The 15248-nt window shown below is 37.4% G+C and overlaps 1 protein-coding gene and 1 non-coding gene across 2 annotated transcripts in view; one reads left to right on the top strand and one right to left on the bottom strand.

Annotated features, from left to right (window-relative positions):
• Positions 1-15248, top strand: part of WDR64 (WD repeat domain 64) — a 138398-nt gene that overhangs the window by 53495 nt on the left and 69655 nt on the right. The window contains exon 10 of the mRNA XM_041766668.1: positions 9036-9175. Coding sequence (XP_041622602.1) covers positions 9036-9175 — 140 coding nt within the window. The remainder of the gene's footprint in view (positions 1-9035; positions 9176-15248) is intronic.
• Positions 7378-7487, bottom strand: LOC121474911. The gene has a single exon (XR_005983572.1). It is a non-coding gene; the product is annotated as a U6 spliceosomal RNA (small nuclear RNA).

The raw sequence follows: 15248 nt of genomic DNA, 5'->3' as shown, positions 1-15248 counted from the left end.
TCTAATCCTCAATGGGATCTATGGCCAAAAAGGTAAAAGGCCAATGTTTTAGAGTTAGCAGAGAAGAAGCCAGGGAGAGAGCCTTGAAGCATGTTACCATTTAAGGGTTACATAGGGTGGAACATAAGACAGGTCATCTGTGGAGAGTATGATGTAAGAAGCTCAAAGGGGAAATTAATGGGAAATATCAGTGAGGGTGACAAGATATGAGAGACACCTAACTCTGGGAAACAAACAAGGGGTAGTGGAAAGGGAGGTGGGCAGGGGATTGGGGTGACTGGGTAATGGGCATTGAGGGGGGCACTTAACAGGATGAGCACTGGGTGTTATACTATATGTTGGCAAATAGAACTCCAATAAAAGAATATACAAAAAAGAAGAAGAAGAAGAAAAAGAAGAAGAAGAAGAAGCAGCTTGAAGGGGAAGGTGGAGGATGGAAATGTTCCTTGAGCCTCAGACTTGTCATCTATAATCCCAGGGTGCTAATACAGCAGGATGGCTTTGAGCATGGACTCTGGAATCAGACTGTCTGGGTACAAATCCTGGTTGTCTTTCTAGCAAGTTGTGTGGCCTTGGACACGTCACTTAATTCCTTTAAGCTTCAATCTACTCTACAGTGGGACTGATAATAGTACCTACTCAAATATTATTATGAGTTAAACAAATTGGAATAAAGTACTTAACGCATAATACGTGTTCAATACAAATTTACTAATAATAATATTAACAATAACAAAAACAAACATACTTCATATGGTGGTGCTTAAGATTAATTGAAATAATGTATGCCTGGCACATAGTAGATTTTCAGTAAATATTAATTCGATCCATCTGCAACACATAGGCAAAGTCATTTTGACAAATGCGTGGAGGTTTTGTTGGAATACAATGAAATTGGAAGTTCCAGTTGGGAGGCTGTTCAAGAAGTCGTGAGTGAGGAGACAAGGGTCTGAATTATTGTAGGTGCAATGGAAAAACAAAAGAAAGAGCCAATCTCATGGGAAAGAAATTAATCATAAAACCTGAAGCTAGAATGACATTGGGGTTAATAAGAGGGATCATCCACCTCCCTTGCAAAACACAGTAGTCAGGGACACCAACCCCCTCCCTCCAACAGTAGAAAATCAATGTATAACTTTGAACTCCCACAAAACTTAACTACTGATTGCCTCCTATTGACTGGAAGTCTTACAGATAACATAAACGTTTTTAAAAAAGATTTTATTTATTTATTCATGAGAGACACAGAGAGAGAGAGAGAAAGGCAGAGACATAGGCAGAGAGAGAAGCATAGATAACATAAACTTGATTATGTTATGATTAACACAACATATTTTATATATTCTATATATTATACACTATATTCTTATAATAAAGTAAGCTAGAGAGAAGAAAATGTTAAGAAAGTCATAAGGGAGAAAAATACACATTTACAGTTCTGAAGTGTATTTATCAAAAATTAGTTTGTGTACAAGTGGATCTACGTAGTTCAAACCCATGTTGTTCAAGGGTCAACTGTGTTAAAATAGTTATACTCTCACTTCACACCTGGATAATCTCCCCTGAGGACATAAAGCTAAAATTTTTTCCAGTAAACTATGCATTTGAAGTTCATATTGAAATTTGTTCAGCTTTGGGCCTTCCACAACACTTACTTAAAGCCAGCTTATGGTTGGAATATTATTTTTAAGAAATTACATAGTAATCTACTGGAAAGCGAAACAAGTAAAAACAATGCACTAAAAGTTAGAAGACGTGGCTTTAGTCACAGCCTGGCCACTAATCAACTGTATGATTTTCAACAGTCACGTAATTTCTCTTGTTGCTCACTTTCCTTATCTAGTAAAATGAAGAAGTTGGATCTCATACATTTCTTTTTTTTTTTTTTAAGATTTTATTTATTTATTCATGAGAGACACACAGAGAGAGGCAGAGACACAGGCAGAGGGAGAAGCAGGCTCCTTGCAGGGAGCCTGACATGGGACTCAATCCTGGGACTCCAGGATCACACCCTGGGCTGAAGGCAGTGCTAAAACCGCTGAACCACCCGGGCTGCCCTGGATCTCATAAATTTCAAGATCCGCCTTGACCTTAAAGTATCCCAATTTTGTTGTTTAAAGAAATTCCTGTTCATTGGGAGATAAATTAAAATATCTTTTGGAAAATTTGGAATCCCGTTTGCCAATTAGATGTTACTCAATATATAGTCAGAGCTTTGTGTACTCAGAAAAATGAGGCATTAATAGTCCAAAAACTTCTAAATTTCAAGGAAAGACATCAAGGAAAGAAAGCAAGGCATTTGAGTTAGAAGTCTGCAGAGTAGTATGTAGGAGTCATGGCTTGGACTGGGAGCAAGTTTCCTGGTGTCTGGTAGTGATGGTTCTAAGAACGAACAGGGATCCACATCTGTAAGCTGTGCTATTTGATATTATCTTTTAAAGAGCTCCACTCTGAGGTCTAAAACACATAAGGAAACAAATACTAAAATTACATGTTTTCAGAAAAAGAAATGGTGTGCTTGTATTACAATTTCTTGATACCCATTGCCCTTTGCGTAGTTGATGACTGTCATGGCTTATTCCTTGTGAGAGAAAAGGCCTGGACCACTCTTCAGGAGGAGGTGGGGTTGCTCCAGGAATGAGGGAAAGAGCACAGTGGTTATGAGAGGGGAAACAGCAAACCTGCCCTAGAATCGAATTGCAATGGATGCTGCCCCCAGCAGGGCAAGTCTTCAGTTCTGTGAAAATAGTGGCCTTCTATCCTCCTTCAACTCAAACCCTCCACAGGAAACCCTCTGAAAAAGCAACAGGGCACAGTTAAAGTGACATCTGATTTCTAAAATCTGAAGACAAGTTGTGACATTAATCCCAACCAAGTCCTTTGAATAGCCCTTTGTTCTCACACATTAATAATGCAAAACATAAGAATTGACTGGCTTTCATATATTTTGTAATCGTAAGCATTTTAATCATTTCTGAGAAAAAAACATGTCTATGGTAAAGTTCTGGGACTCAAACCATTTTAGTGTGTATAGATTAAGATATTTGACCCTCATCAACCTCAGTGGTCATTATAGTGTAAGCTAGCCAGCTACAGCTTGAAATTTTATTTTTCCAGCTCTCTTACAAAACAAAAAATTTGCAGTATGACTAACAAGCAACTAATACTTTTTCAAGATGCAAAAGTATTAAATTGTCACAGTTACAGAGCCTCTATTAGTAGAAAATGCAATTCTTCAGTGACTAAAAACACGTTTTCCTCAGGAGAATACTCTTGTTGATTAGTGACTCAGCCAAGCCCATTGCTAAATGTACTGTATGTACCAGCTGATGACTCAAAATATACTATGAAAGCAACTTTGTTAGGCGTAGTTGAATGTGTGAAATATGCAGGGACATTTGATGAGCTTGAAAACACAGAAGTTCTTGCAGGGTGGGTAGAAAAAGCCAAACCAGGACAAGGTACTTACAAAAACAAAACAAAACAAAACAAAATTGCAAATTTCCTGAGCCTTATTTTGGTAACCATCAAGAGTTTGTTTTTCACTCATAGTTGTCTCTATTGGGCATTTTAAGAGTTAAACTCCTACTTTGGAAGGTCCAGTGTATACAAACAATTCTCTGCTACCCAAGATGACTTGGGAGCTCTGCATACATCTGTTAATGTTTTCTTCAACAAATATTTTTTGCACAACTGCTACAGATGAGGCATCATGAATTCTAGAGATCAGGTTGTATTTTAACCTTCAAGAATTCAAAATTTAATGGTACAAATAAGACATGCTAATACACAGCTACAATAAAACATGGAGCATGAGTCAACAGATTCATAATCATAATACTAACAATACAGCTAAAATATTATAGGTATTTAGTATCATGTCCCTTTCTGATCATTCTGGCTCCAAAAAGCCACCACCCAGACTATATGAGGATTCCATTGTTATCAATGGAAAATAAGCAGCACTGGACAACCTCTGGTCACAGACAAGAGGAACCCTCTGTAAAACTGGTTTCCTTCATAATGCACACTGGACAAAGCTCTTTGCCACATTTCTCAAGTGGCAATCTTCTATTGTATCTTTCTTCTTGTGGCATGCAAGTCACAGGTTTTCTTCTGAGGATAGCCTAACTTCATCTTCCAGGAGTGATAAGGTCCATTTTAGGAGACAATCTGGCCAACCACCTGTGGGCTGGAGGCTCTGGTTCTGAACATACTGGAGTAAGGTAAGACCTCTCAGTCATTGCCAATGGAAAGCAAATACAGGCAAGATACTGCACTATCAGAATTCTTCAGTATGAATCATGTAACTGATAATCTGGAGTTTCTCTCATGACCTTTATAATTCCAGAGTAACCTCGCCCCCGACAGCACACAATCATAAAACTTTAGAGTTGGAAGGAATCTTGGGAGATCAAAATTTTACAGATAAGGAAATTGAGGCTCCAGGAAAGAGAATGATTTGCCTCAACTCATCATGTGACTAGTGAGCTAGGAGAACTGAGCTCCAGTCTTTTCTCTTTGTTCCCAGCCCGTTGCTCTTCCCCGGGACCCCCCCTGCCCAGACCCCCAAGACCACTGTAATCTGGTTCACACAGTCTCTCTCACTCTTGCTTTTCTCTCAGCACTGAGTCAGCTCATCTCATCAAGAGTGAGGCATTTGGATCCACTGACTCACCAGCTGGGATAAGGAAAGAAAATCCTATCTTTATATGTGGCCTTATCTAAATCCTGGTTAAAAAGAGAGAGAGAGAGAGAGAGAGAAACTAAAATAAATGGAAAATAACAAAGCAATAAGGAATTAACTCCTTATGAACCATAGTATATCATGTATAGTATTAAGTCCTACCTTCAGATTTGAAATATTGTCTGTGACTACTTACTTTCCCTCTGTATCTTTTATGCTTGTCTTAGTGCTACCACTAGATTACAAATGCCTGAGAGCAGGACCCATGTTTCACACATCTTTTTATCAGTTCCTCTCTTTCTCTCCCCCAGACATTTTATAAAATGTGTTGCACATGGCAGGGACTTTGAAGAAGAAGAGCAGAGTAGGAATAGTCAGCTCGAGGTCCAGGAACTGTTCAGATTATCCATGGATGACTCCATTTAATCTCACAATAAGGGTATGACATGAGCTCCAGTCATCCCCATCATATATACAGATAAGGAAACCCAAACACAGAGGGATGAGGTCACTTACTTAAAGCCATAAGGCTAGTGAGTGATAGAGCCAGTTTTCAAGTCAAGGTAGACTTTCCCAAAATAAGGATTTTTAAAACACTTCATGAGTGACTCTAGTAGCCAACTTATTTACTTAACAAACATGTACTAAGCACTTACTATTTGTCAATAATTGCTGTAGATGAGAAATATAAAGCTCACCAGATAGTGGGCAATCAGATAATTATGCAAACAACTATAATTGAATAGAGTTCAGGCAATAAACAAAATCTGAAGAAAACACTCTCAGAATGGGAAGAAGCCTTAACCTCACCTGAGGCTGGGAACAGTGATCAGAGACAGCATTAGGAAGGAAATGCTGGAACTAAGTCTGGAATAGTATAAGTTTTGGTCTTCTGAAAAAGACTTTCAGTAGGGTCAGTATCTAGAATTGTTTTGTACCTTCAACATCTAGCAAAATGCCAAGTGTACAGTAATTTCTCAAGATATTTTTCTTCTTCTTTGTAAGGATATCATAGAAGTTTTAAATTTAAGAAAATATCTTGAGAGAGAGAAAAAAGAAAGAAAGAAAGAAAGAAAGAAGGAAAGAAAGAAAGAAAGAAAAGAAAAGAAAAGAAAGAAAAAATATCCCACTTACTCACTGACAATAGTTCTTAAAATATCTTGGTTGTCTTAGTTAGCTTAGATTGCCATAACAAAATACCATAGGCTGGAGGGTTTAATTTTTTTTTTTTTAAACATCTGCCTCTTGATTTTTTTTTTTAAAGATTTTATTTATTCATTCATGAGAGACACAGAGAGATAGAGAGAGAGGCAGAGACACAGGCAGAGGGAGAAGCAGGCATCATACAGAGAGCCTGGCATGAGACTCAATCCAGGGTCTCCAAGATCACACCCTGGGCTGCAGGCAGCGCCAAACCGCTGCGCCACCGGGGCTGCCCGGCTGGAGGGTTTAAATAACAGAAATTTATTTTCTTACAGTTTTAGAGGTTGGAAGTCTAAGATCAAAGTGCCAGCATGGTCAGTGTCCAGTGAGAGCTTTCTAGCGAGCCTGCAGATGGCTGTTTTCTCACTATATCCCCCCAGGGAGAGAGAGTGAGCAAGTTCTCTGGTCTCTTCTTATAAGTACACTAATCTCATCATTAGAGCACAACTCTTATAATTTCATTTAACTCTAATTATCTTCCAAAGGCCTCATTCCAAATACCATCACATTAGGGGTCAGAGCTTCAACATACAAAATTTGGGGAAACAATTCAATCCATACCAATTGCCAGAGAAATGGAAAGTAAGAGAGATATGCCCTGAGATTTTTCAGGCTGCTTCTACTAAGACTCCAGGCCCTGAGGATCTCTGGAATGAAACAGCTGACCTTTATTAAAGAGTCAGGTAAACATTCAACAAAGATTTGTTTTTGTTTGGGTACATGTTTTCCCATTATTGTGCCACTAGATAGTTAAACCTCTGAACCTCAGCATCCCAAGTTGTGAACTTTCAATAAATATCTAAACTCCTACCATGGGTTACACACTTGAGATAGCATAATAAAAAAGAAATTCTGCTTTTAAGTGGGTAGTACAGAAAATTGAATAATTATAAAAGATGCCAGGGACAGGGGGCACATAGGCAGTGGCACTTGGTTTTAAAGAATATGAAGACAATCTGAAATATTCTTGGAGGTACAGTCATGTTACAATTTAAAGAATGGATTGGAATACTCAAAGAGGAGAAAGAAAAAGGTACGACCATTTTAGGAAGCAATCTAACAATATGAGAATTTATCCTCAGTGTGTATGTCCAAAAGATTAAAAAACCCACAAATAACTATTTATTGCAGTGTTGCTAAATAACGTGAAAAACTAGAATTAGCAAGAACATTTATTGATAGACAAATGGTAGGAAATTTTGATGTAGCAACCAAAATGATAATTATGAAGGTGTGGGTCTGTGGTCCTCCAAAATTCCAAAAAAATGGTGGGCATGTATATTAATTATATTTTATTATTTTAATTATATTGGATATTGAAAATTTGTATTTTAAAAATGGTACAAATTTCTAGTTAGAAGACAAGTTCTAGGGAATGTAATGTACGCATAGTATTTATAATTGAAAGTTATGAAGAAAGCAAATATTACAAGTTCTCATGATAAGAAAAAAGATAACCCTGAGGTGATGCATGTGTTACCTAACCTTACTGTAATAATCACCTCACAATATATACTTATACCCTCCTTGTGCAGGGGCCATGCTAATCTTCTTTGTATCATTTCAATTTTAGTATATGTGCTGCTGAAGCGAGCACTACACTTACATCAAATAATCATGTTGCACACCTTAAACTCACACAATGTTGTATATCAATTATATCTCAATAAAACTGGATAAAACCCAAAGGGACTTGCCTTGCAATCCCCACATAGGATAACAAAGTGACAAACCCATTCTATAAAATTTTGGTTTGATCTGTCTCTCTCTGCTCAAAATAGCATGCTGCGATTTCTTGGTAAAAATACCTTCTAAGGGGTGCCTGGGTGGCTCAGTCAGTGAAGCATCTGACTTTGGCTCAGGTCATAATTCCAGAGTCCTGGGATCCAGCGCTGTCTGGGCTCTGCTCAGCAGGGAATCTACTTCTCCCTCTTCATCTGCTGCTCCCTCTACTTGTGCTCTCATTCTCTCTCTGTCAAATAAATAAATAAAATCTTAAAAAAAAAAACCTTGATTTTTTTTGGTTGCTCCATCAAAATTTCCTACCATTTGTCTATTGATAAATGTTCTTGCTAATTCTAGTTTTTCACGTTATTTAGCAACACTGCAATAAATAGTTATTTGTGGGCTTTTTAATCTTTTGGACATACACACTGAGGATAAATTCTCATATTGTTAGATTGCTTCCTAAAATGGTCGTACCTTTTTCTTTCTCCTCTTTGAGTATTCCAATCCATTCTTTAAATTGTAACATGACTGTACCTCCAAGAATATTTCAGATTGTCTTCATATTCTTTAAAACCAAGTGCCAAAAAGAACAATGATTTTGTATTTTAGCAACATTTATAATATATTTCAATGCGTATATCAAAAATAAAAGTTAGTGATAGTGATTTTGTTGTTGAGAAATGGTAATCTAAATACCTACTGAAAATATTCGAAGTATTTAAATATGAATGGAAAGTGATTTTTTAATTCTGACAATAAAAAGTTTGTTTGTAAGAAAGAGGAAAAGGGGGAAAGTTAACAGTGATTACCTATATGGAGTGGAAGTAGGGATTCTGAGGGGAAAGAAGACATTTTTGACAAAAATTATACCCTTCTATATTGTTTAAATATTTTACTGTGTACCCATATGATTTTAACAATTAAAAAATAGTATGTGTGTTATGACAGTAACTACATGTAAATTATATATGCTTATGGGTACGTGCTAGAAGGAAAGATGGAGACAGGGAAACAGTTGATTTGTTATAATGGTAGAGATTATGTGCAATTTTCCTCTTCCTCTGAGTGTGAAAACAAAAGAACAGCTGTCTAAGATACTTTGAGAAGTAAATAAAGTATAAATAATACATTAATGCATGAATGAGTGGGAAATACTGAATCAAGAAATGGACTCATAAAATATTTATAAGAATTCACATTTGTGTGTGTAAATACAATTATTCCCAAACAGCCTTGACTAGAGGAAGCGGCTCCAAAGCAAGGCTAGCCTCTTCATAATCACAGAGGGCATCCTGGAAGAAGCTGTAGTTTGATATTAGAAGAGTGATAAGGATATGAGGGAGTGAAAGGAACTCTTTAAACTTTGACCAGCTGCTCCCTGAGAAAACGAATAATCCCCCCATGTCCTCCTTTTCAGGAGATGACAAGGTGCTCCGGCTGTGGCATCCCAACATCAGCACCAAGCCAGTGGGGAAACTAGTAGGGCACATGTTCAGCATCATGGAGATCGTGATGAATGAGAAAGATCAACACATCATCAGCCTTTCCTCTTCAAAGGTAACAGAAAACAACATAAACGAAACCAACCACTTTTTCCCTAAAATGAACTATTGAAAAATCTAGAACATATACAGTCTTTGACTGAAATAGCTGCTAGTCACTGAGAAAAATATTGTCAGTGTGGAGAAGGAAGTGATGAGCTTGGTCCTGTTCCGTTTCTGCTGACGAGGGCGCATGGAAGAGGACATTGGAAGACAAGCGTTAAGGAAGGCAGCACTGGGAAGAGAGCCAATACCGCCCTCCCATTGCAGACAGGACATTTTCTGCAAAGACAGAGAGCGTGAGGCATCTGGCATAGTGGATGTCATTAACAGTGTTTTAAATGTCCTACCAATGAACTCAGATAAGAAAAAATGAGTTACAAATATTAGATACTAAGAGATTAAATCATTATATTTGCAAATAATGTGATTGTATCCTTGAAAATTTTTTAAAAATCAGCTTAAATTTTTAAAACGGAAGTACAGTTGACACAAAATCAGCTTGAAATTTTAAGAGCAGATAAGTTAGTAAGGAGGCTTGTGACAATAGCAATTTCTAAAAAATACGTTTCTACATAAGAGCAGTAACCACAATGGTCAAAGAGATAGCATTCAAAGAGCAAAAAAAAAAAAAAAAAAAGTGAAATACCTAGAAATAACCTTACTATGCAATATTCATTCTTAATATTAAGATAACTATGGAGTTTTCCTGAGGTACTTTTATTTAAGAACATGAACAGAGGGATATGCTGTGTTTCTGTATGGGGCTATGGTTCTGTAGAAGGTATTCTCCGTCCAATTAAGCTATTTTTAATGCTATGTATGGTTATTTAAGCATCTGTTTGCCAAGTTTAGAGTTCATGTAAAAATACTGATATACAAGAATATCTTAGAAGCTTTGGAAAATATCATTATAAGCTGACCTCTTTCCCCCTGTCAGATAGTAACACATATTCTAAAGCTGCAATAAATAAAACAAAGCAGTAGCTGACGCAGAACTAGTTAGACACATCCATGAGAAGAGGCAAAAATTAGTTCATGTGTGTATGGGAGTTTGTATATAATAAAAGTAGCACTCTGAATCTGTGAGTAAGTATAGTTCATTCATTAAATGTTGGGAAAAGTGATTAATCATATAAGGAAAAAATATGTAATCAGATGATCACTTCATAATAAACCACAAAATATATCCCATATATACTAAAGATTGTAAATGTAAAATACTAAAAAAAAACATAGAAGTTCTAGAATTTTCCAGAAGAAAATACAGGTGAATATTCATATAGCCTTAGGATAACTGCTAAATATAACACCTGTGGCTAAAGAAAAAATTAATATGACTACCCAAACATTCAAACTTCCTGGGAATTCTAATAATAATTAAGATTTATTGGGGCACCTGGGTAGCTCAGTCTGTTGAGCATCTGACTCTTGGTTTCTGCTCAAATTATGATCTCAGGGTCCTGATCAGCAGGGTCCCAAGTCTGCTTTGGATTCTCCCCCTCTGTTTCTTCCCCTACCTGTGTGCATATGTGTGCATGTATGCTCTCTCTCTCTCTCTCAAATAAATAAATAAAATATTTAAAAAATAATTACCACTTATCAAATGTTCACCAAATACCAGGCACTGTGGTACATATTCAAACTCATTTGATGCTATTAACAACCCTATAAAATAGTTATCAAGTTTTGCATATAAAAAAGCAAATGAGACCTAAGTGACTTGTGAGAGGTCACATAGCTACCTGGTGGTAAATATAGCCACCAGGCTATACACGTGCCTGGGCGTGTATAGACAGTTTAGTGCCCCCATGCCCCCCCACGCAGTTGAAACCTGTATAATCCTGTTACCAAGCTGTATTGTTGCCTCCTGTGAAGGAAATAATATTACTTCTGTTCTTCCCCAATTAATTGCTGTTGCATTATTTTACTTCTTTCTGTACTTTTTTTCTTTGCATCAACATTACAGACATCGAGGACCTCATCAAATCAATTTAAAAACGAGTGTGAAGGGGGAACAAAAGTCAAAATATTTTTAGAAGGTCTTAAGAAACAATGCCTCTGTCTAGCATGCCAACAAGAATGCATTGATATTGTGAACATTTGTGATACATGTATTAATAAATAGAATCATTACAAAAAAAAAAAAAAATCTGTCCCAACCCCACACAGTCTCCCTAAACATTATTTAAAAGGTTAAAGACTGATAGCAAGCAGGCAAAAATGCAGCAAAAATGACAGAAACTGGAATAAGATCCTCACACAAAAATTTTCACAAATCAGGAGGGAAGAAAAAGAGGAGGGATGTGTATACCGTGCTCTTGGGATATAACTGGCAAACAACTTGTAGGCATTGATTCTAATGTAATAATCAGATAAGTGCTCAAAGATCTATCTAAAAGGATGTTCATTGCACACTTACACTGGTTTAAGAAAAAAAGAAAAAAGGAAGGAAGGAAGGAAAAAAGGAATGGGAAGGAAAATGAGAAATTCAAAATCTAAAAATAAGGCTTTGATTCAGGAAGTTGTTTTACATATTCATTTCCCAGTGTTATTGAGATATAATTGATATACAATACTGTGCAAGTTTAGGGTATGGACTTACATTTATTGTGAAATGCTAATCATAAGAAGTTTAGTGAACATCCATCTCAAAAGAAAGAAAGAAAGAAAGAAAAGAAAGAAAGAAAATATTTTTTTCCTTGTGATGAGAACTCTCATTTCTTCACAACTTCCCTCCACACCACACAGCAGTGTCTGTCAGCTACAGTCACCGTGCTGTCCATGACATCCTCAGTGCTTACTTATCTTATACCTGGAATTTTGTGCCTTCTACCCTGCTTCCTTCAATTCCCTGTCCCCCCTATCAGTAAGTTATGATGTATCCTTTTTACAAAATAGAAATATCATACTGACTTATAGATGAACAATGATGTGAAAATATCTAAGTAATATATTATGTGAAATATAATGAAACAGTACGTAAGAAACTAAGCCATTTTATTTTTTGAAGATTTATTTATTTGAGAAAGAAAAGAGAGAGAGCAAGGAAGAGGGGAAGATGGAGAGAGAGAATCTCAAGCAGACTCATAATTGAGTGAGAACCCCAATGTGTGGTTCTATCTTACGACCTGGAGATCATGACCTGAGCCAAAATCAAGAGTTGGATGCTTAACCAGCTGAGCTACTCAGGTGCTTCAAAATTAACCCATTTAAAAATCTAACTTTGGCTATTCTACATTGCCAGGGGTGATTAACAAGATGTTCATGATTACCTGGGTGCATGATTGTAGATAAATTTTTTTTTAAATTTCTGTTTTGTGTTTTTTTCTTTCCTTTATTATCCATTTTTTAACAGTAAATAAGCATTGCTTTTGTAGTAAGGAAACTATTTTTAATTGTAATCAAATTTAAAAGAAATTTTAATGGTACTGGAAAGACAGTGAAGGTTTTGAGGCACTAAAATTAAACCATGTTATGAATTGAGACCTGGAGTCCCATCTAGAGAAACTAGAGAAAACAAAGATATCTTTCTAGCAAACATTTAGGCCACTCACGCCCAGAGGTAAACAGACACAAGAGATCAGCTTTCCAATTTCTTGTAAATGTAATGAGTGTATTAACATGATGCTCATTGAAGCATCCCAGCAGCTTCACTTGACAAATTATTTAATATCTTTCCACGGGGTTTCTCCATGTGTATAATGTAGTTTTGCCCACAGGGTTGTTATAAAGATTAAATGAGCTCATTCATGACTTATTCAGAAAGCATTTATTTCTTGAGCATCTACTATGTGACAGGTGCTGCTCTGGGTTCCAGAAAGGGAATGCTGAATGAGGCAATAAGCCTCTTTTCACAGGAAGTTTCCATTTGAGGGGAAGAGACAAAGCAGCAATTAAACTGGAAGACAGCAGGATAAGTATTATAATGAATAGAAAACACGATCATGTGCTGTGACTGAAAATCACCTCTGAGGAGAGGAACATGAAAGTGCAAACCTGAATGATAGAGGAGCCGGCCCCTCAAAGATCTGAGAAACAAGCAATTGAGGCAGAAAGAAGAGCAAACAAGGCACATACGCTTTGGCTTTGGCTGAACTGTCATCACCATTAGTAGTGGGAGCATCATTCATAACAGTGAAAATAACAGACGTTTTTACACATCTAACATTTCTTCAAATTTCTTCATAAACAGCTTTCATCACCTCAGGTTTTAATAAATTCCAGCCAGTCACATGCCTACTTAAAGCAAATTTCATCCTTCCTCCTGCAGACCTTGCCGTCTGCAGAAACTTCTTCCTGCAGAAAGTTCTGCAGACATTTCAGCGGGATATTCTTTACCTCTGCAATGGCTAATGTTGTATTTCTAGTCACAGAGCTTAAGTGTTAACCACCGTGCCACATCTGCTGCTCCCGAAGAGCTGACGAACACTGACAGATGCAGGAAGAAATAAAAACTTCCTTTCATTTCCTTAATAAAACCAATGGGAACCATGGCTGGCAACTTTCTCAACCATGAGCCTAGATTGCAAAGGTTATTTTTCTTCTTTCTGCCAAAGAGAGAAATATATGTGCTTTGATGACTTCTAACAGATTGCAGATGGGTTAACAGTTGCTTTTTTTTTTTTTTAATTTTCACTTTGGAAGTGATATGAGGGAGCCTAAGAAAGGGGGAAGCTTGACAAGGCTGGGAGTGTGCTTTGGAGCCAGAAGTAATGTCCTTGAAATCAGGTGCCAGGCGAATAACGTCAGAGCAAACCAGAGGGGTTGCCAACCTGGCCTGCAGGTTGGCTGGATGCCATCCTACTGCCGACCGTGTCTAAGATATTATCCAAAGTGAAGATGATGCTACTGTCCTGCTTCCAGGCAGTGTGGCTAAGAGAATGGCCTCTACAATCAGGCAAACCTAAATGAGATCTGACTCTGAAAGTGACAAATGGCGACCTTGGCTGAGTTACTTGAGATCACAGAAGAGGCTATCAGAGTACCTTCCTCATAGGGCTGATGTGAAGATGAAATGAGATGAGCAAGTGAGCACACAACACAGTGCCTGGTATGTAAACGTCAGCAGTTATCAGAAAGGCAATTGCTCTCCACGCTCCATAGTGGGGATGGGACTTGTGTTGATCTATCTGCGTTGGTACTGAATCTCCTTTGTGGCCACACAGGTGTAGATTATGGGTGTGGTCTGTGGCATGGGTTGGGAGAAGGCTTTCCAAAAATCCATGTTTCTGATGCTACTCATTTATTTCTTATTTGTATAGATCAATCTCTCTATTTTTATGTAAATGCAAGTTAGTTAACATATAGTGTAGTATTGGTTTCAGGAGAATTTAGTGATTCATCACTTACATATAACACCCATGCTCATCACAACAAATGCCCCCCTTAATCCCCATTATGATTTAGCCCATCCACTACTCACCTCCCCTCCAACAACCCTCAGTTTGTTCTCTGTATTTAAGAGTCTTTTACGGTTTGCCACTCAGTCATTTATATTCATCTCATGCTGAGTACCTGTCAAGTCTACATGACAGTTAAATCTCTGCTCTCCCTGAACCCCTGACACTACTCCTTGAGAATGTCAAGTCACTTCATTAACTTCCATCTTCTCCAACCTCAAAAGATTTCTGTGTTTTTCTGTATTTTTTGCTACTTTCCCTTCTTTTCCTCCCACCCAAGGACAAGCATTTCTCTTACTTCCTGAATCGAATCCCTGCTGTTGTTTTCCTAGTTGAATACTGCCTCATCCAGAACCTTCTTTCATCAGCCAGCATCTCTCTTCTTCTTATGCTCAGTGTCTCAATCTTCAAGGTTTCTTGAAAGACCATTTGGTTCTTATTTATCGTTTACAAAATTTCTGCTTTTCTAAAACCAAATTATTTTTCCTCTTCAAATCTCCTTTTTCTGACTTCTGATCTTCCTCCAGCTGTTAATGATATATGTTTTCTACCAAACCATGACCAACTTCAAAGTCACTTTTAAACCTTCTGCTTCCCCAACACCATCCATTGGCCCATCTGAAACGTTTCTCATATCTGGCACTTCATTCTTCCCCCCCACACTAGGACCTTGGTTCAGACCCACTG

The sequence above is a fragment of the Vulpes lagopus genome, chromosome 1 (genome assembly GCF_018345385.1).
Source record: "Vulpes lagopus strain Blue_001 chromosome 1, ASM1834538v1, whole genome shotgun sequence".
Classification (NCBI taxonomy): Eukaryota; Metazoa; Chordata; class Mammalia; order Carnivora; family Canidae; genus Vulpes; species Vulpes lagopus.
Note: the sequence above shows the minus strand (reverse complement) of the source record. Positions and strands in the feature narration are given on the sequence as shown.